This window comes from Podarcis filfolensis (genome assembly GCF_964270895.1).
Source record: "Podarcis filfolensis genome assembly, chromosome: 9".
NCBI classification, from domain to species: domain Eukaryota; kingdom Metazoa; phylum Chordata; class Lepidosauria; order Squamata; family Lacertidae; genus Podarcis; species Podarcis filfolensis.
Window position 1 is genome coordinate 24,387,743 of NC_139610.1, and position 20,117 is coordinate 24,407,859.

The 20,117-nt window shown below is 42.2% G+C and overlaps 1 protein-coding gene and 1 long non-coding RNA gene across 3 annotated transcripts in view; one reads left to right on the forward strand and one right to left on the reverse strand.

The window, feature by feature from the left end:
• LOC310770367 overlaps window positions 1–20,117 on the forward strand; it is a 193,056-nt gene that overhangs the window by 152,613 nt on the left and 20,326 nt on the right. The window lies entirely within an intron of this gene.
• The window catches only part of KIT (KIT proto-oncogene, receptor tyrosine kinase), an 80,144-nt gene that overhangs the window by 5,222 nt on the left and 54,805 nt on the right, over window positions 1–20,117 (reverse strand). For both annotated transcript variants that reach the window (XR_014551949.1, XM_083630204.1), the window contains exons 8-20: window positions 19,384–19,498; window positions 13,716–13,906; window positions 13,430–13,536; window positions 13,202–13,328; window positions 11,660–11,764; window positions 10,624–10,734; window positions 8,810–8,951; window positions 7,629–7,717; window positions 7,179–7,306; window positions 5,968–6,090; window positions 3,368–3,479; window positions 3,140–3,239; window positions 1,154–1,259 (exon numbers count right to left, since the gene is read on the reverse strand). Coding sequence is in view for 1 of the 2 variants with exons in the window: in XM_083630204.1 (XP_083486330.1) it covers window positions 1,154–1,259; window positions 3,140–3,239; window positions 3,368–3,479; window positions 5,968–6,090; window positions 7,179–7,306; window positions 7,629–7,717; window positions 8,810–8,951; window positions 10,624–10,734; window positions 11,660–11,764; window positions 13,202–13,328; window positions 13,430–13,536; window positions 13,716–13,906; window positions 19,384–19,498 (1,556 nt within the window). In the remaining variant the exon portion in view is untranslated. The remainder of the gene's footprint in view (window positions 1–1,153; window positions 1,260–3,139; window positions 3,240–3,367; window positions 3,480–5,967; window positions 6,091–7,178; window positions 7,307–7,628; window positions 7,718–8,809; window positions 8,952–10,623; window positions 10,735–11,659; window positions 11,765–13,201; window positions 13,329–13,429; window positions 13,537–13,715; window positions 13,907–19,383; window positions 19,499–20,117) is intronic.

Consider the following 20,117-nt stretch of genomic DNA (forward strand, 5'->3'; position numbering starts at 1 on the left):
ACTTAATTTGTTCTGGAGGTCCGTACTTAACCTGAAACTGTTCTTAACCTGAAGCACCACTTTAGCTAATGGGGCCTCCTGCTGCTGCCGTGCCGCTGGAGCACGATTTCTGTTCTCATCCTGAAGCAAAGTTCTTAACCCAAAGCACTATTTCTGGGTTAGCAGAGTCTGTAACCTGAAGCGTATGTTACCTGAAGCATATGTAACCCGAGGTACCACTGTATCCCTTAACTTACTTTATTATTTTATTTATTTGCACCTTTGCAGGAACTTCCAAGCATCTTGCCTGGATTTCAATTATCGCTTCACTCCATCTGTGAAAGTGTCTGGGGTTTCTATATGGCACATCTCCCCATCCAGACAAGCATTGCGGGGGGTTGGACTAGATGACCCCCGGGGCCCCTTCTGACTGTACAATTCTATGAATCTAAGCTAGAGGCATTTTTGCAATTAAAGGACACCTTCCAGCCACACGAAAACTGGATCAGAACCAGGGGTGCATTTTGTCCATAGACCTGAGGTTCCCCACCCCGATACAAACCAAAAATAGCTTTCAAATTTGTTCCGTTTTTTAAAAAAACAGTAAGCTTTGGATTTAGTAAAAAAAGCACAGTGAACATCATTAGATGGCAACATTCGTAGGCTTCTCACTTCAGTCTAGATTATTTGATCTCTTTTGATCCATAAGGATCTCCAGTGTGACTTACATAAAGTTTAAAAGTGCCTTGGAAGTGCTTCCATGCCATCAAACTGCTCTGGGGTCACCACTCCACAAACCCCAATTCTCATTAAGAAACTGTGGCTGTTCCCTTCCAATTTTATCCCACTTGCTCTCCCTGATTTTTTGGTCAGTTGTCTGGCTGTGTACTTCCCCTCTACTCTGGAATTTCTGCAAGTAGCCAATATGACAACACAAGGCTTCTATTTTTGAGCCAAAATCTGCTAAGTGCCATTCCTGCATCAAGATATACAAAAACAGGAACGGTATTTGGTGACAACTTCTTTTCATTTCTACTCTTTCATGCAACTGAGAAAGGCATTTAATGCAGAGGCAGTTGGGGGGGGGACTCATTTACGGTGCGTAACGACATTAAACAAGGGCACTCAGCACCCATCTCCATCAAGAAGGCAGATTGAAAGGCTCAGTGCTTACATGGTTTGTGGTATCTGAAATCTGCTGCTCAATCAATTGTACAATTTGCTTAAAAGTCGGCCTCTTCACGGGGTCAGCATCCCAGCAGCTCTTCATTATCTCATACCTGCAAATGCGGTCAGAAATTTATCAGCTGAGATTTCAGCAGTCGGTGAAATGTTAAGTAACATGTAGAGCAACGATGAGCAATACGGCATCAAAATGCATACTATTTTACTGCAGTTTTTAAAGCAAACCAAGTTTACTGGAATAAGTAGAAAGATTAAAAAATATAGTGATTGTGTGTGGAATCCTAAAAAGACAACAACCTGGTGCTGTATGGTGGCCTATGTCCCCAGTTCTGATCTTGCCTTGCCATATATTTGAGAAGCCCCCAATTATATTCAACCATGCAGGTACTGTGAGTTGATCTGCCTTTGTCATCAAAGGACATTCTATGGAACATCTCAACTTCTTTTAAAACCTATCTCTCACAGACACCTCACTTTTCTGCTATCAAGTAGCCCTAGCCCTTCTTCCCATCCTCATTCTTTATTTAGTGCACCCTTTTCATTCATGCTTTTTGCTTCTGAGCAGAGTTGCTAACCCATCTAGATCTATATCCATAGTCTAGCACCCTGTCAGTGGGAAATGAAGAGCAGGACTTATGGGAACATCAAATCTTGAAGACCCTGCTGTCAAGGTCATCTGAGCCTTTACGTAACTGGCTGTACTTTTGAATAAATAAGGTATACTATTCATTGTATCAAATTGTAGATTCCAAAAGAGTCTCATAAAGTTCAACGAAAAAAGCAGAAGACCCAGTGGATCAGTTCATTCTCTAGTCAATTCATGCATAAGGTCCATAAATGTATAAGTGCCTATTCCACCTGTCTGTTCAGAGTGCAATAATTCACATGAAGGGTTGTTACAGTTCCACAGAGTCCTTTCACAGAGTCTAATAGGTATAGGCAAATAGAAATTTGATTATGAGCACACTAGAGAATGTACTGATCTACTGGGTCTTCTGCTTTTTTCGTTGAACTTTATGAGACTTCCTTTGGAATCTACAATTTGATACAATGAATAGTATACCTTATTTATTCAAAAGTACAGCCGGTTACGTCTTGTGTGTTTATTGAGTATGTTTCACGTAACCATAGGTTTGTTGTTATTTTGCTAAGGTCATCTGACAGTCATGGCCTGCTGGCTATCAACAACATCCCATCAGCTATGAGGAGAAAATCAAACTGAAACTAGCTAACTTTGGGACACAAAATTCCACGAGTTTGTTTTCTCTGATCATCATCATCATTTGCTTAATTCGTCAGTTGTATAGATCTAATGTTTCTGGAATAGTGTTGCACTGGTTGCAAGTTTCAAGACAGGTTTGGAAGTTCATCAGCAATGGCTTCCAAAATTTCAAAAGATCATGTGGGGTGTCATCTGGGCAGGACTTCTAGGGGCTGCAGTGTAGTGAGGAGTCCAGTCTATGTCATTTCACCTCTCCAAAATCTAAGTGCAATTGTTCAAAATAAACAAATTTGGGAAGGGGCCATCACCTTAATGCTAGAACATGGCCCTAGAGAGCTGGACCACTGCTTGGGCTACCCAGATCAAAATTCACAGATCATGTGCTTCATTTACTCACACTGCCAAATCCAGATTTTCTGGGTGCGTGCTTTGGATCATATTGTGGCTAGATTTTGTTTTCCTATTTTTAAAGAAATTTGAGTACAGATCATAATGCAAACTAATATCCCAATCTTACACGCATGTATGTGGGACATCAATCGTACTGATTTCACTGGGGCAAACTTCCAAGTAAATGACTCTAGGACCAGCAGTTAAGGCAGTGATAGGGGATTTTGTAAATATTCAGTTGCAGTTTATTTCATGACTACAACTTTGAGCAGGAGAACACAAATACACTGCTTAAATCAAGAAGCTTAAATCTAGAAGTTTGACATTTTCCACTTCAACGTTGTTATAAATTTGGCCTCTCACATTTCAGCAGGTGCAAATTCTGGAGTAAACATTCTGTATCCTTCCTTAATCCTTTTATAGAACTTGGAATCCACAGGCATTCCAGGATAGGGACTGCTTCCTGTTAACACAGAGCTGTCTGTTAATATATCATATCAGGTTTGGTTAAATGTGAGAAACAAAAGATCCAAGAAGTAATTGTTGCAGCTCTGTATAAACTACAAGAGTTGATAGTCATACGCGTCTTACCTAGAGAGAACAGTTCCCAAAGCAGGATTCCGTAAGACCAGACATCGCTCTCAAAAGTGTATACACATTCAAAAATGCTTTCAGGTGCCATCCATTTCACAGGAAGTCGTGCCTTTACAGAGAAAGGAAGGGAAAATGAAAAATGAGTGCATTAAGTGGGCGGGAAGGGGCTGAGCCAACCCCACTGCCATTGTAAGACTACATCAGGCCTGATTTGGGTCCAGTTGCTGTGCTACCTCCAGACTGGTTCAGGGATCTGCTTGCTCCTTCAACTTCTGCCCCAGCTGGCTGGACTGCAGACGTGGCTGCATTGCTCCATTAAGCTCTGCCAGCAGCCAGCGACAGGATTGCACAGCTCATTGAAAAAGTCATTCCTATCAGAAATAGCAGCTATAGAGATGGGCATTCATTGCCATAAGACAATGCCACCAAGGCACTGGAAAGGGTTCATTTCAAAACCCTTTAGGTAGAAGCTTAATCCAGGTAACAAAGATGGAAGTGATATTATCACCCAACTCCGAATATAATTGCACATTGTATTAATTAACATTATTTTTTAATATATTAGTGGCCGTGTGATAATTTTAGCTTATAAATTTTATTATATAATGCCTTAATTTGTATATTAAGGTACTTTTATAGCTCTGTTTAGAGTAGGTAATGTCTTGATAATATAAATGTTTTAAGTTTTTTGTATCAATCCAGTATATTTTTTTTTAACTGTTGAATGTTTCTGTGTACATTGCGGCAGCCTTTGGCTATGTGCAATAAAACTGACTGGCTATATTCTGAAATGCATAGAACCCACCTAGAGGAAAATCCCTGGCCTGCTTCTACAAAAATGTAGCCAAACTTCTACACCTTTTGCATTGAAAGGCAGCTAAAGGAAAGACAAATCAGGCAATCATGGCAACCAAACGTATTCAGTATTGCCTATAGCGGTGGTGCCTTAAAGTTGTCTAGGACTCCCCCCATCAGCCTGGCCACTATTGAGGGATGAGGGGAGTTGTTGTCAACAACATCTAGAGAGCACAATGTATCGATTAAAAAAGAGTCACAACACACTTAGCCATGATGATGATCCTATTTATCCAATTGCTGTTTTATAGTATCCCACGGCTATGCTACAAAGTACTTTGTATTTTTATTTGTTAAGAGTAGTTCGAACCATTTGAAACTGCTTATAGATACAATGAAAAAATATTATAAAATAGAAACAACCTAAGGCCAGTATCCCAAGAGCTGTATTACTAGTTTTATGGGTTTTAGATATGCATCTTGAACAGCAGGGCCCCAGGCACCCCATTTTTGAACCTGAAGGGACTTTTCAAAAAGTTTTGTGATATAGCTGGGATCTTCCTGTTAAAAGATAGTAAGTCAGACGTCCCAGTGGATTGATTAAAGCAGCACCTTGGAAGTCGGTCTAACGCTTAATGTTGCTGTAGCCTATATAATTCCTAAATGATTACACCTTTCTAGTTTTCTCATCACAAAGCAGTTCGTTTCCTCTAATGAAACCCCTTTTAAGTTGGCTTTGGGCATTAGAGAGCAATCTTAGGTTAAAATCACTGCACTTCAAAGGATCACGTTTCATCAAATGGCTGCCATTGTATGGTACAACCACAATTCATTGTTTGGGTTCAGGAAACCAATTAGTGTTACTGTTTAGTGTAATTAGATGAAGTGGTAGCCTTGAATTAGAGTAATAATCTAAAAGCCACCATATCTTTGATCACCGAAGGATGATTGAATTGTTTTTTGCTGGAGGCGGAGGTAGGTGCTGGCTGCTGTCACTCTTCGGGGTGATTGGAGTTCCCCTAGCATCAGCTTTGATATTATGCCAGAAACAATTATGGAACATCCCTAGCTCTTAACAGCTGCAGCCAATTCGTCTCCTGACTCTTTCACACTATGAAACATCAGGCAACTCAGGACACAGAAACCCCTTAATCTAGGCAAATGAAATTCAATTACTTACTGCCCCCCTTGCAAGCTGTTGCCCTGTATGTTAAAAATCCTAGATGCAGATAATTAGTCTGAGGCTTCAAAATTAAACCTGGTCCTCACTTAAGTTTCTTCGCACATTTAAATGCTATTAAGGGGCTTTCATACTCTTGTTTGCTTGCCTGTGTTGCACGTATTCTGTCATCACAGCTCGTGCCTGCATATCACATTGAATTTTTCAAGGGAAAAAGGAGTGATGGTAAAACTTGAAGGAAGGAATGTAATATTCTTTGCCTGAGCCTCAGATGAGTCAGATTCTCCTTATCTCAGGATACAGTTTCAACCGTACACATGGCACACAGGAAGAGATTACAGGTTTAATGAAGAGATTTAGTTGAGAGGAAGTTTATCTGAGGGGAGGCCATTTGCAACAAACGAACCTATGACAGAAGGGACCTCCTCCATACCTTCTGTTCTGAAAATCGGCACAATTTGTTTCCACTGTCCATCTCTCCATTCCTATTCTAAGTTGGCCCCCCTAGGCAAAGGCTATTTGGCACACAGTCACTTACAGGCGTGAACTCCAGCCACTAAGAATCAAATGCAGTTCCACAACACACTTCACAGAGGTACAGATTGCATCCAAACATACTTACATTTCCTTTGACCACATAATTTGAGTCGTTCCTGATATCTCTTGCAAGGCCAAAGTCACATATTTTTGTAATCCGCCCATGAGTAAGCAATATGTTTCTTGCTGCCAGGTCTCTGTGAATGCACTGAAGGGATTGAATAATATATATATACAAACAATGTATATATTTAAACCAAATATGATTGTTTTGCATTGCACATCACCAATACAACTGTGCAGAACTGCACTTCTATTATATTTGGGCACCTTGCTCTTAATTTACTGGCTATAGCCAAATGACTTTTTGAGGACAGGAGAACCAGGATCTTATTGGATAAAGACTGGATTGTACCAAGGTAGCTACAGTAACATCCTACAGTTAGTAAGCTCGCCTTGCTTTACTTTGTGTCCGTTTCTATTTTCATTTGATTCCACAAAGGGGAGGACAGCTTTCCTTCCCTAGTTCTCTTGATTCTGCCAACTCAGAATGTTGTTCACAGCACAGTGACTTGGAGGAAAGGTCCATGGAAATCAATGGGATATGCTTTCAAGTAATGTCTTCAGAACTGGAATGTTTTCCATTGGGGTTTCCACCCACTGCACCTACTTAATCTTGTTCACCATGATACAAGGAAGCCAGAAAGGGATGCCCTCCACCAAGTGGCTTGGGTTGTTCTATGGTGTTGTTTAGTACAAACATTAGTATGAAGCAGATAAAGTTAGGTGAAGAGCTTTTTAAAAAGTATATAAAAAGGCCGACTGTACAAAGTAGTATTTACGGGTGCCCATAGTATCGCCCCAGTTTAGAACACTTCCTCTGACTGTTGGTCATAGTATTGAAGGCCAGCTCTGTTAATCTACAGAGACAGACTCCACCTGACCTGGAAGCCAAAGGACCATCCCAGGTCACAATATCATCATATATCCTCCTTTCCCCAAGCGACATGATTGGAAAGGGTCTGTTTCTCCAGGCTGAAGAACATAGCTGATTCCCTGCCCATATTCCACAACCTCTTATTTCCCCATGGGAGGTGTACCTGCTGGGGGAGAACTGTTATTTTACACTCCCAAGGTGGCATGGGATGTAAAAACATCAAGAGCAGGAGGCAAATGCATCCCACCCAACAACAGCTGGTTTCCCATCCTTTCAAAAATTACTCAGCAGTGAAAAAGATGCTCAATTTAGTGCTCCTCTAGGTGAACAAATTATTATTTCCCAACTTCTCCACTCACATTTTTGGAGGAAAGGAAGCTCATCCCTTTTGCCACCTGATAAGAAAAACTTAGCAAGTCTTCAATATCCAGAGCCAGTTCATCATCTTCTAAGATGGCAATGGTGACATCCTGATTAGCAAACGATCCTACGCAACGCAAGTAGGGACAATACATAAATGGATTAATTATGGACATTTGGGAAGATAGCAGTTTTTCTATTAACAGAGCACAGCACTTAATTAACACAGGAATACCCCTAAGCTGCTATTGAAACATAAAGCGATTCTGAATGTGTCCACCCAATGGAAGACTGCAAAATTGTTTTCCGTTTTAGTGTAGATTATTAAAGTTCTAATACACTGACTTAGGGCTGGTGTTGCTATTTTTAATGGACATGTTCTGATAGGTATGGGCCATTTCAAAAAGGAACTTTCCTTCTTTCCTTTCCAATCCTGCATGACAGCTTACCTGGCCTTCCAGGACTCCTTTTAGTGGCTTTGGTGTGGATGACCTGAGAAACTCCTGGTTTCATGTCCATGTATTCATCAGTGGCATCACTATGTGGAAAACAGAAGAACTATGAGGTTGGATAATATATGGGGAATCTGTTGGCTTGGGTCACTGGACCCGTAGCAGTTTGTATGATGAGGAGTGACTAAGGTTTTCAGCTATATAGAGAAGATGACCTGAATGAACATATAATTTTTTTATTTGAGAGAGAATTATTTAATCCGTACAGTGGTACCTCGCGTTAAGTACTTAATTAGTTCCAGAGGTCCGTACTTAACCTGAAACTGTTCTTAACCTGAAGCACCACTTTAGCTAATGGGGCCTCCTGCTGCCGCCGTGCCGCTGGAGCACGATTTCTGTTCTCATCCTGAAGTAAAGTTCTTAACCTGAAGCACTATTTCTGGGTTAGCGGAGTCTGTAACCTGAAGCGTATGTAACCTGAAGCGTATGTAACCTGAGGTACCACTGTATTATCAACTGTCTCACAGTCTCGCATTCTAGATTGTTGGCTGACAAATTTGTAGTTGTACAGCACATAACTTTGCCAGGCTGCAAGACAACGGGAAGGAATGTCCAATGGAAACAAATATTCATTGGCTGCGTGGTTCCTAATCCCATACCATTCCCATCATCCCTGGCCACTGGTCTTGGTTGCTAGCGATGATGGGAGTTGTAGTCCAAAAACAGCTGGAGACCCAAGTTTGGGAAACACTGATCTAATCCACAGGAAACGTGGAGAGTCAGTCAAAAGTTTGCGAGGAATAATCTGACTGCTCTCTTAAAGGACAGCCAGAATGGGAGTGCTAGACTTGAATCACAAAGTCCAGGACTGAAATTCCTTTAAAGCTTGTAAGCTTAACTGAGTAGTCCTGGGCAGGCCCCTTGTCTTTCAGCCCAGACTACCTCACAAGGTAGTTGTGATAGTAAAATAGGACAGCCTCTGTGTACACCATCCTGAATTCCTCAGCGGAAGCATGAAATAAAAGAAATGTGATAAATAAAAGCTCCCTCCCCCCACACAAAATGAGTACAAAGCTGTGAAAAGCAACAAAACAACTCCCCTCCCAAATGCACAATCGCACAAAAGGTACACTGTGATTTCCTGGCAATGACCACAAATATTGGCACCACATCCTTACTACATGTGTTCTTTTTGATAGAGAAGGTTCTTGTAGACAGCTGTTTCTTCATGCTTTGGGCAAATAAAGGAGTCACGTTTCCTTCTCAGAAAATTCAAAAGGTCACCATAGCAGCAGTATTCTGTGATGACCAGAGTAGGACCTGCAGATGCAGAGGAAGTCAAAAGCAGTGGGTGAGTTTTCCATTCTGGCTCAGGCATATTTAAAAACAGAAACAAACAAACAAACAAAAAGCCCCTCGATTATTTGGCTACATGTACAAAAATGGGCCATTTCAAATCACACTACAGAGTAGTGTTTCAGCTTGAAAAGTCAGGGTGAAATTACATCAGCGGATTCTCTATTCAGGCACTGAGCCTTATTTCCAATTAAGACGATGTCATTCCCAATTAATTATTTTCACACATCAATAGGGCTGCAGTGTTAAGAAACACACATACACACAAATTAAGTAAGTCCTGTGATAATGGTGCAAACCAGACACATCTGTTTCATTCCGGAGCTCTTCCTGAAGGAAGTTATCTGTTCCAAATGTAAGCTTCTAACATTAATCCTTTTGATTCACTCGTGTTTACAGTAGACTTCTCGCTCTTATAGTAATGTTTTGGAAATGATATAAAATATTATAGTCGACAACGTAATTGGGGGGAGGGAGGGAGAACCATTCAGACAGAACTCTCTACTGAGACAGAAAGCTAGAAGCTCCAGACTTTTCAAATGATTAAAAGGGAAATTTAAGGGCAGAATCAAATTGTCTACGGTTCTAAAGTTTTTATATCAAAGATGTGTTTTTCTGAATGCCTGGCTGCCTCTAAGTCTTTTCAAGTACCGGATGCCTGAGATTTCAAATATAGGGTTCTGTATCAGTGCTACTTATTCTGGCTAGTTCTCTTTCCACTCACACAGAACCGGAACTATTTGCTATAATAGCAATAACTACACTCGTTTATGCTGGGTGAGGTATTTTGACAAGAGTACAAGCCTTCTCTTGGGGCTGTGAGGTCTCCTTTTCAGTATCCCAGCCAAGCTTGCCTTCTTTCAGGACACTCTGTTCCCTTTCCCCCTCATCCCTAACGGACATCCGGCGGCCACTAAGTGTGCTCAGTCATCAAATTGCCCGTTGCTTCCTGCCCTCCTGTGGGTTTTTCCTTTGGTGGGTTTTGTGTACTTCTGCAAACCTTGGGGTCCCTCTGAGCCTGCAGATGCCTCCTCCTCTTGTGTGTAGAATGGAGTGTTTGATCTCCTTCAGAGTAAGCAAACACATGAGGAGTAGCAAGGATGGGCTGCTCCACCAAGCTCCCTCCAATGTGTCAGCTGTACACAGTGTAGAGCAGCGGATCCCAATTAGCTAAGTCCCGTGGACCTCCTGTTTTTCAAGCCATGGACCCCCAACTTTTGAAATTTTTGCTATCTCTATGGTAGTTTTCATTATGTGAATGGTGCCCCCTGGGTGGGTTACGCAGACCCCCTGGGGATCACAATCCACCAGTTGGGAACCCCTGGTTTAAAGTTTAAGACGGATACCCTGAAGCAGGCAGGCTCCCAGTGTAATTTGGAGCACTGATTTGGTCCTGTGAGGACCATCCATGGGTAGAGGAGGCTCTCTGCTTCACACCTTCTCCCTCAAATTCATGGAGGGCTCTGAACTGCCATATGGGGCAGGGCTTGGGGGCACAGACCGCTCCCCACTTCTCACTTGTTTGCCGGCACACAAGATGCCTGAATGTCGGAATAGGACGTCTCTCTCTGTGTGTGAACATTACTAGCTTTCCCCTCAAGCCTCCCCAAACTGAGCAACAGGTTGAAAACTGTACCTCCAACTGTACAAGCTCCAAGTAGATTGACAATGTTAATGTGGTTGCCAAGGTAACTCAGGACTTTCAGCTCGGACATCAGGGCTTCCTTCTCAGTGAAATGGGCGCTGGCTGGAGAGAGAAAGATGAGAAATTCAGCGGATTTAAAAAGGGAGAAGGGAGTCGCAAAGGAACACACCACGAGGTGTTCCAGGTTGCTTCCTGGTCCAATGTGCTTTCAGGTCTTCCAAGAAGGCTCTGCTGAAAACTAGGCTTGCCACACTGGTTTCTGATCTTAGGAACATTTACTTGTAAAGGATACAATAACTGGGAGAAAAACTCTCTTTAATCTGATGTGTCACAGTGTTCTGATACATGGGGTACATTCTTATGGTCACACAATGTGCTCCATATTTTGGAGATCCTTGGATGGCAACCCCACCTCAAACTCCCTCCTGAAGTTGGGAAAATGGCTACTGGTGTGTGTGTGGGAAGGAGCGTTCCTGAAGATTCATTATGGAATTTCCTTCCCAAGGAGGCGCTTCCAGGCTCACACTCTACCAGTTAGAATCACAGAACCAGAAAGGATTCCAGGTCATCTAGACCAACCCAGCATTCAATCAAGTATCTACAATGTTGGAAGCAGCTGTAGCATCCCTGACAGATGCTTGCCCAACCTCTGCTTAATGCCTCTGACAAAGGAGAACCCACTACCTCCAAAGGCAGCCCGTGTTCCACTCTCAAACAGCTCATACCATTAGGAAGCGCCTCCTAACGTTTAGCTGAGATCCACTTCCCTGCAATTTCCACCCACCAATTCTAGTTCTGTCCTCTGGAACAACAGAGCACTAGTGTCCTAATATTTCCTGCATGGCAGCTCTTCAGATATTTGAAGCTGGCAATTTATGCAGGAATTTGGGGCTGAAGGCAATGTGTAGTGATGAGGTATGGTTTTCATCTTTTGGTGTGTATGTCGCTTTGGGAACCCTTGGGATGACAGGGCAAGAGAGACATTTTTAAATAAGTAAAACTTTCAATGAAGGTGTTGGGAACATACGTTTGAGCATCTTTACAGCTACTCTCATTGCTCCATCAGGTTTGAAGAGACCGTAGGCAGTGGCTTCAACGACTTTCCCAAAAGCTCCAGCTCCAAGAGTCTTGCCTAAAGGATTTTCAGAGTGTTTAAAAAACAACAACCAAACATTGAGCTGCTACCAAACAGATTAGCAATGCAACCTGACCCAATTCCTATTTTTTAAAGAAATTTAAAGCAGGGATAGGCCATTGTAAGAGCCACAAATAGTGTTCCACCGCGTAGCTGTTAATTCGATTATTTCATGAATCTAGGTAGAGGGTGGGTGGGGGGCAGCAAATTTGTTACACAAAGTCCAACACTATTGTTAATATTTTGGGGCCCAAAGTTACAGTTCCTTATTTTCCCTCAGCTCCCCTTTGTTCCACACATCTGACTTAACCTTTCCCTCTTTGACTCCATCTCTCCTGTCTCTATGTCTTCACTATTTGACAACAGTTACGGGTAAAAAAACAGTAACAAAGTACAGTGGTACCTCGGGTTACAAACACCTCGGGTTACAAACACTTGGGGTTACAGACTCTGCTAACCTGGAAGTAGTACCTTGGGTTAAGAACTTTACCTCAGGATGAGAACAGAAATCGTGTGGCAGTGGCACGAAGCCCCATTAGCTAAAGTGGTACCTCAGGTTAAGAATGGTTTCAGGTTAAGAATGGACCTCAGGAACGAATTAAGTTCACAACCAGAGGTACCACTGTACAGGCATCTAAAATGCATACTGAGGTTTAGTTGTATGTGTGACGTACTTTGGAGGTGACTGTAAACAGAACAACAAATTATGGAAGCAGAGTTACTTAGAACATGGCACAAATAATGCAGAGCTTTTCCTCCAGGAAAGTTCCCCACCATTTTCCTCAGCTTGTGACAGGCCGCAGTGTAACACAATGCAAGTCTAGTGGGGGACCAGTCTGTGGGCTAGGGAGAACTCTTGACTGGTTTTATATTGGCCTGGTTCGCACATAACAACAAGCCAAACAATGGCTTAATGTACAAATACCTGGAGTAAATAAAATAAAATAAAATAAAATAAAATCTTCCCTTGGTCCTGCTGCTGCCATGCTACCCAGAGCTAAGCCATGGTTTGGTTTGTGTTACATTCAAACCTGGGCTTTTGGTTTGTCTTGCTCCCAACAAACATGAGTTGTAACCAAGATTTGCTCTTGATTTTCTACTTGTAGTTCATCTGCAGGAGACGTGCTATTAGCCCAGGTTCTCACACAACACTAAGCCAAACTTAGTTAAGCTTTAGGTAGTGCAGGAGCAGGAAGACAAGGGGAGAAGTGAAGCGACTGTGATTTCCCTTCCAAGTCATCACACGCTTGTTTGTTCTCAGCAAGCCATGGTTACATGCAAAGAAGGTAACTTGTCTATCCTTGCTCTGAAGAGGACACAAGCTCCTTAAAGGACTTCTTTAAAAAGTACTGGTCCTACATTCCCCATCCCCTTCCAGGAACAATGTCATTCTGCTGACACAGAGTTCTATAGGTCAAATACATGTAAACTAACCAAAACTTAGCCTGTTTCTCGGAAACTCCCATTTGTCGTCATAAGGAAGCTGTGTGGGATCTATGTAAACATAGTTGTTTCCATTTATTTCATCAACTACTTTCCACTGGACCTCATATTTTGGTTTCTGGAAGAGAGATACAACCATGTTGAGTGCATAAAACCGTGAACGTAGGTAAAGGAAAAAAATAAGATCGTGGGTGGTATAGCCACATGCATGATTCTTACCTGCAGATATTTGTACACAAGAATGATGACTGTGATGCACATGAGTCCTGCCGCTACTCCAAAGCCAATTAACAAAGGAGTGAAAAGGGTGTGGGTGCTTATTTGTTCTGGAAAGACACACACAAAAGAAGCCTGGCTTAAATTTTTGCATTAAGAGACTTGGCCCTTGACTCATCAAGGAACACAGTGCTTTATGGTATGAGCCAAAAGGTGTGTTCTCCGTCTCAGGGAGATTACAGCATGAACACAGTATGCCGTTTCAAATATCACTCGGGCTGCCAGTTACCTTTAATGGCAAAGTTGAAAAAAGCAGCACTCCTGGCAATGTCGTTGGAAGCTTCACATGCAACAGTGCCATTCTTGAACATGCTGGCATCCACGGTGCTTTCAACAACTATCTTCCCAAAAGGAGGAAAAGCTGAATCTTTATAATTGGTCTTCACATCTACTGGTGAAATGTTTGGTGAATCTGAACACCTGGAAGAAACAATTCACCGGGTCAGCCAACTTGGTGGACAAGAGAGAAGATATCCAAAATGTTGATGCCAGGAAAATAGCAGACCCTTTAGGTCAGTGATGGCCAAACTTGGCCCTCCAGCTGTTTTGGGACTACAATTCCCAAACCACCGGTCCTGTTAGCTAGGGATGGTGGGAGTTGTAGTCCCAAAATAGCTGAAGGGCCAAGTTTGGCCATCGCTGCTTTAGGTGAAGAAATGCATCTTATTTATATTTATATTAGCATTCCCTAAATGCTGTACTAGACTGTCTAACATTAACATCTATGTATTATACATTTTGTTTTTTATATAATTTTAATTAATTTTTTGTTTTACACTTTAGAATATTCATTTAAACAACCTTAAAATGTCAACGACTTCCCTTCTTCTCTTTCCATGATTCATTTCGCATATCATAAATCCCAGCATATTTTACATAAACTAAACCATTCAGTATTCCATTATTACATCAAACAAAACTTGTTTGCACTGTTGAATTTATCTTAATGCTGCCAACGTTCTCAAGTGTACACAATTCCCTCCCCCCATACATTCAATAAACGTTTTCCAAACTTCTTTAAATTTATGTTCTTCTTGTTCTCTTATTCTATATGTTAGGTCCGCAAGCTGCGCATATTCCATCAGTTTAAGTTGCCATTCTTCTTTAGTTGGGACCTCGCTCATTTTCCATTTTTGGACTAACAAAACACGGGCCGCAGTAAAGGCATATATAAATATCCTTTTTTGACACCCAGGAAATTCCCATGTACTATACATTTTGAGTGAGTAAAACCTCATCTTAAAAAGCTTTGCCCATTCTAAGAGGGAAAATATCTCATTCTCTCCAGCATTTCCAAAAAGGTGAAACAAAACCTCTCTCGAAAAAATGTTTTCCTTTAATTTTTTGTATGTCTCCCCCACCCACATGAGGCCTGAAATGCATGTATAGCGTCTAATGTCAAATATATACATATTTCTCTAACACAACATGCCCCAAATTATGTAAATCTGCTTAAAAGCCTACTTTGCATCTTCTACAAAGTATGACTTTAGATTTCATGGTCTTATCCCATTTCTCTTCTCATTAATTTTCAGAATACATATAACAGGAAAACAAAGTGTGTCAACAAAATGCTCACAGCCTGTTATGACAATTCATTAAAAACATTACAATAATCCAAAGGGTAATATATTTAATGTCAGATTTCAAAGTAGCATAAATGGTGGTGAATTCCCTATGGCTATTTTTTCCTTTGTGCCATGTTGCACTTTCAGCCAAGATGGCAGCAGGCACCATTCTCTAGGAAATCTCCTCTCTGAGCAAATTAAGACCGTTCACTCAAGGCCCCATTACCTTGAGACTCTGACCTTCCCATAACTACGCAGGGCCTTTGTAGAACTACGATTCCGACAGATGCCCTTGGCATATTTAGAGGGGAGATATTGGGGAATTCCCCATATGGATTGCAAAAGTCTACATGGATGCAGAACGGGAGAGGACATCAAACACTACCTGCTGATTTGGCCCCTGCATACAACGCCTAGAGGAAAATTTATATCGCCAATTCTTAATTGGCTTCCAGGTCGATTCATACAAAAGGTGACTGTTGAACATCTATATATTACATACCAGGTAGCCAGATTTGCACCTGCAGCCAAGAAGTTCTGTTCCAGCTATGTGAATGCACTCCAATCTTAAGTCTTAATGTTGTAAATTTCTTTTCATGTTGCAAACTGCTACAGGTTATGTGTATGATTTAAGATGAAAGTTTCCTTTTCTTCTCTGTCGTCCATTGCAAAGGCCTCTGGCTATCTACAATAAAAACTGACTGACTGTCCAGTCAGCTTCTTTATATATGGATTGGAATCGGGCAGCTGTTTTGTCTCTTGCTGTAGGCAGCAAAATGTCTTGGGCTGGGCCTGAAGGCTCTCTGCAGAAACCTTTGTTTCTGATACAGAGAAAACTAAGGCCGTCCTAAAAGTTGTTTTCAGCCAGCAGAATGCTCTTTCTTCATTATCTACTACAACGTCACAATTTAAAATCCTTTTTAGGATGGAGCATATATACAGAGTTGAGAAACGTTGCCCGTTGCTGTGGATGAAAAATGCACACCTCAAAAGTAAACTTAGGAAAGAATAACTTGTGAAAAATGATTCATATAGGAAACACATTATCTGCTAGCAAGAATGTCTTTAGAACACTGTCAAAATAAGCAAGTGCTTTATAATCTTGTTTGCAAATCCTCTACCTGCACGTAAAGTACATACAATCTTCTTAGAAACTTGGTAATTACCTTTGTAGTTAATTCTCTTTCCCCCCACAAGCTTACAAGACACATTTACCCTATAATCTACTGTGTGTAAATGAAAATCTAATTACCCTGTGTCCTGGAAAATTGTGTTATTACATGATAAATCCAAAAGATAATAGCCATACACGGGAGCTATTTTGTAATTGTCATTCTACGGGGTTAAATCATTAGGGCCAAGAACAGCCCGGCTGCAAGTGGGTGTAAGCCCTCTGAAGTCCATGTTTGGCCCTTAATGTTTAGTCATAAATTATAGTGACTCCTTCAAGAAAAGAGAAAGAAGCGAACCACAGAAAAGTCCCGCCATAAGTAAGGCTATTTAGGTTAGTGAGTGTGTTAGAATGCGGAGTCCTCCTAGCCTAAGCCAGTTCGCTGAGAGATGCTGACTGGTCCCTCAGTTGCCAACCGATAGGCAAAGGAAACATGGGACCTACTCCAATGAACCTTCCCACAAATATGCACGGAGGAACCAGACCTGTTAGCCCTGCTCCTGACAAATCCATGTGCCATGCTTCTCAAGGGCCATAGGTGCAGTGAAAGGGACCTAAATGCATGTCCAGGGCTTATCTTTGAGAACTACTCCCAATTGCAAAGAGTTGTGGTGGATATGTAAAAAAAAAAAAAAAAAGCTAAAGGCTTCTGGGAAATGATATATAATGAAATGAAGATGATGTTTAAATGGGCTTTATCCCCCAAAGACCAGAAGCTTTTCTCATAGGGATAATAGGGATGGACAAGCCAAAGAAATTGACCAAATCATTTAGGTACATGACAACAGAAGCTAGAATGTTATATGCACGGAAATGGAAAGAAGAGAAGGTTCCAACGAAGGGGGAATAGCTTAAAAAAATAATGGACTATGCCGAAAAGGCAAAGCTGACAGCAATATCAAGAGATCGAAACGATGGAATTTTTATAGAAGAATGGAGGGCTTTTGTGGAGCATTTGAAAAAAAATAATACTGAAAAAATACAGTCCAATGAGCAGAATTCGAGATAGGGAACAGTGGGAGAAAAATGATAAAGTAATTGTATTAGGCAGATTTCTGTAATAGATAAAGAGTTTAAAAGACAGTGCAGTAGAAAAGGTTTTGAACATAAACACTGTTGAGGCATAGGTGGGAAGTCAATACAGTGGTGCCCCGCAAGACGAACGCCTCGCAAGACGAAAAACCCGCTAGACGAAAGGGTTTTCCGTTTTTCGATGCGCTTCGCAAGACGAATGTCCCTATGGGCTTCCTTCGCAAGACGAAAGCCTATAGGGAAATCTCCAGGACAGCGGGGAAGCACAGCGCGTCTTCCCCACTGTCCTCGGACCTCCTCCGAAGGCTGGCGGTGGGGCGGAGAGACCTCCTCCTGCCGCCAGCCTTCGGAAGGCTCCTCCGAAGGCTGGCGGTGGGGCAGAGAGACCTCCTCCTGCCGCCAGCCTTCGGAAGGCTGCTCCGTTCCCTCCGGGAACAGAGGGGAAGGCGCGGAGCGCTTCTCCTGTGTTCCCGGGGCTTGCGGTGGGAGGAGGGTTTTTCCTCCCCACCGCCAACATTCAGAACAGCATTCTGAATGTTGGCGGTGGGGAGGAAAGCCCTCCTCCCACCGCAAGCCTTCAGGACAGGTACGGGAACAGAGGGGAAGGCGCGCAGCGCTTCTCCTCTGTTCCCGGGGCTTGCGGTGGGAGGAGGGTTTTTCCTCCCCACCGCCAACATTCAGAATGCTGTTCTGAATGTTGGCGGTGGGGAGGAAAAACCCTCCTCCCACCGCAAGCCCCGGGAACAGAGGAGAAGCGCTGCGCGCCTTCCCCTCTGTTCCCGTACCTGTCCTGAAGGCTTGCGGTGGGGAGAAAAGCCCTTCTCCACACCGCCAGCCTGGCAAGCGGTCTCCATAGGAACGCATTAATTGATTTTCAATGCATTCCTATGGGAAACCGTGCTTCGCAAGACGAAAAACTCGCAAGAAGAAAAAACTTGCGGAACGAATTAATTTCGTCTTGCGAGGCACCACTGTACATGAAACGATGTAAATGTTCCATTTGAAGTCAATTTGTAAAAAAAAATGGAAATTCAATATAAATTATATTATTAAAAAAATCACAAATAGTTGTCTTTGTGTATAGCTCTATGCATGACTACTGGACGGGCATGGCTGGCTTCTGCTAGCAGGGGTGGGTTAGCAGGCATGGTTTTGCTCACTTCTCGTGTTCCCTGAGAATGTGTGTAGGAAAGTTCATCTGAATAGCTCCTATGTATGTTTCCACCTGAACAGCCCTATGGAGAAAGGGACTTTTTGTAAGTTTGCATTTCTTAGTGCAGAAAGTATTGATCTGATATGTAGAGATCTTTCCCATTTCAAGAGGGTTCTGGAAGCTTCTGTGTGTGAAAGAAACAAGCAGCAGGTTCATGATGTTTGGGTTATTCTTTCAGAGAAGCTGAGTAGAGCTGGCTTAAACTGGTTCTCTTACTTGTCAAGGTCATGCTGACTATAAATGTAAGGCCAGAAGGAGCCTGGGTTTCACTTTCTCTTTCTATCTCTTTTCCTTCAGGTGTGGTGTTCTGTACACAGTATGCTTAGTGTTAAGGTTTAGACTTATTATAAGTTATTGTAAGTTTAAGTCTGCTGCAACTGGATTTCTTATGGACAGTGCCAATCCTGAATGTATTGGATTTGTGACCATTATGCTCATTTGCCTTCAGTAGTAGTAAAGCTCTGCTGGATAAAATGTAATTGCCTCTGGTCTATTTTTTGGGAATCCTGCAATGTATTCCAAGTTGTTACTCTGCTAACTATACATTGGAATCTACCCTGGATCAATACTGAGTAGAATTTCAATGACACTTTTGTGCCAACACAACTGGCTGACAGCCTCTGTTAGGCACTGGGGGCAGGCAAGGTTGGGAAACCAAGCCATCAAACCCATTCCTCACTTTTCAAGCGACTCTCCAGTGGCTGATTCAGAGCTGTAGAGCACATGACGTACAGGCAGAGCATTTCTTTATTTCGTTTTATTAGAAAAATACTATCATTTGTATCGCCCTTGCCCTTCTATCCATATAAACACGCCACTCATCCGAACATTTGTTTCTGAGCATATTAATTTATTGCGCTGAAGATCTAACCCAAAGACAAAACGCAGGGTGGAAATGATTTGGCTCACTCACCTTTGCTCAGCTGCTGTGCAGAAATACCAGTCTATTTTGGGGGCAGGGTATCCAGCAGCCACACAGTGAAGCATGCCATTGCTAAGCCTGTCTGAAGCAACAATTTCCGGTTTGGCTGAAAATAAAACGGACAGATATATAGTCATTCCTTAGATCTGTTTATGACTGTGCATTCATATTTTGGCCCAAATACTAGAAATATGTTGACAACGTGTGCCAACGAATTAAGCATCTGCCCTCAAGGCAGTGACAAATGCTTTGCCTACAAGTATGCCCTACTGAACACAGTGCTACTTCTGAGTAAACATGTGTTGGACATGCAAAAAAACCCATAATATTCATCTTTGGAAACGCTCATCGTTTTCCCCAGGCATCAAAGCATTTTGCAGTGTTTACCCCAGCAAGTCTTGCTAGTTAACAGCACTCGAAGGACAGAACTAGGTGTTCTATAGCCGCTTTGTGTCCTGAAACCATGGGTGCTGCTTCTCTGCAAGATCCACCCCCCTGCCGCCAATATGTTACAAAGAAATCTTGCAAAAAAAGAAGGGGGGAACAACCAATTCAATCTCAACAGGAATGTAAAGAACTTAAAACAGGAAGTAGAAAAAATACCACTGATATTCATAAACCTATACAGTGGTACCTTGGTTCTCGAATGGCTTGGCTCCCGAACAAATTGGCTCCTGCACGCCGCAAAACCAGAAGTGTTCCGGTTTGCGAACATTTTTTGGAAG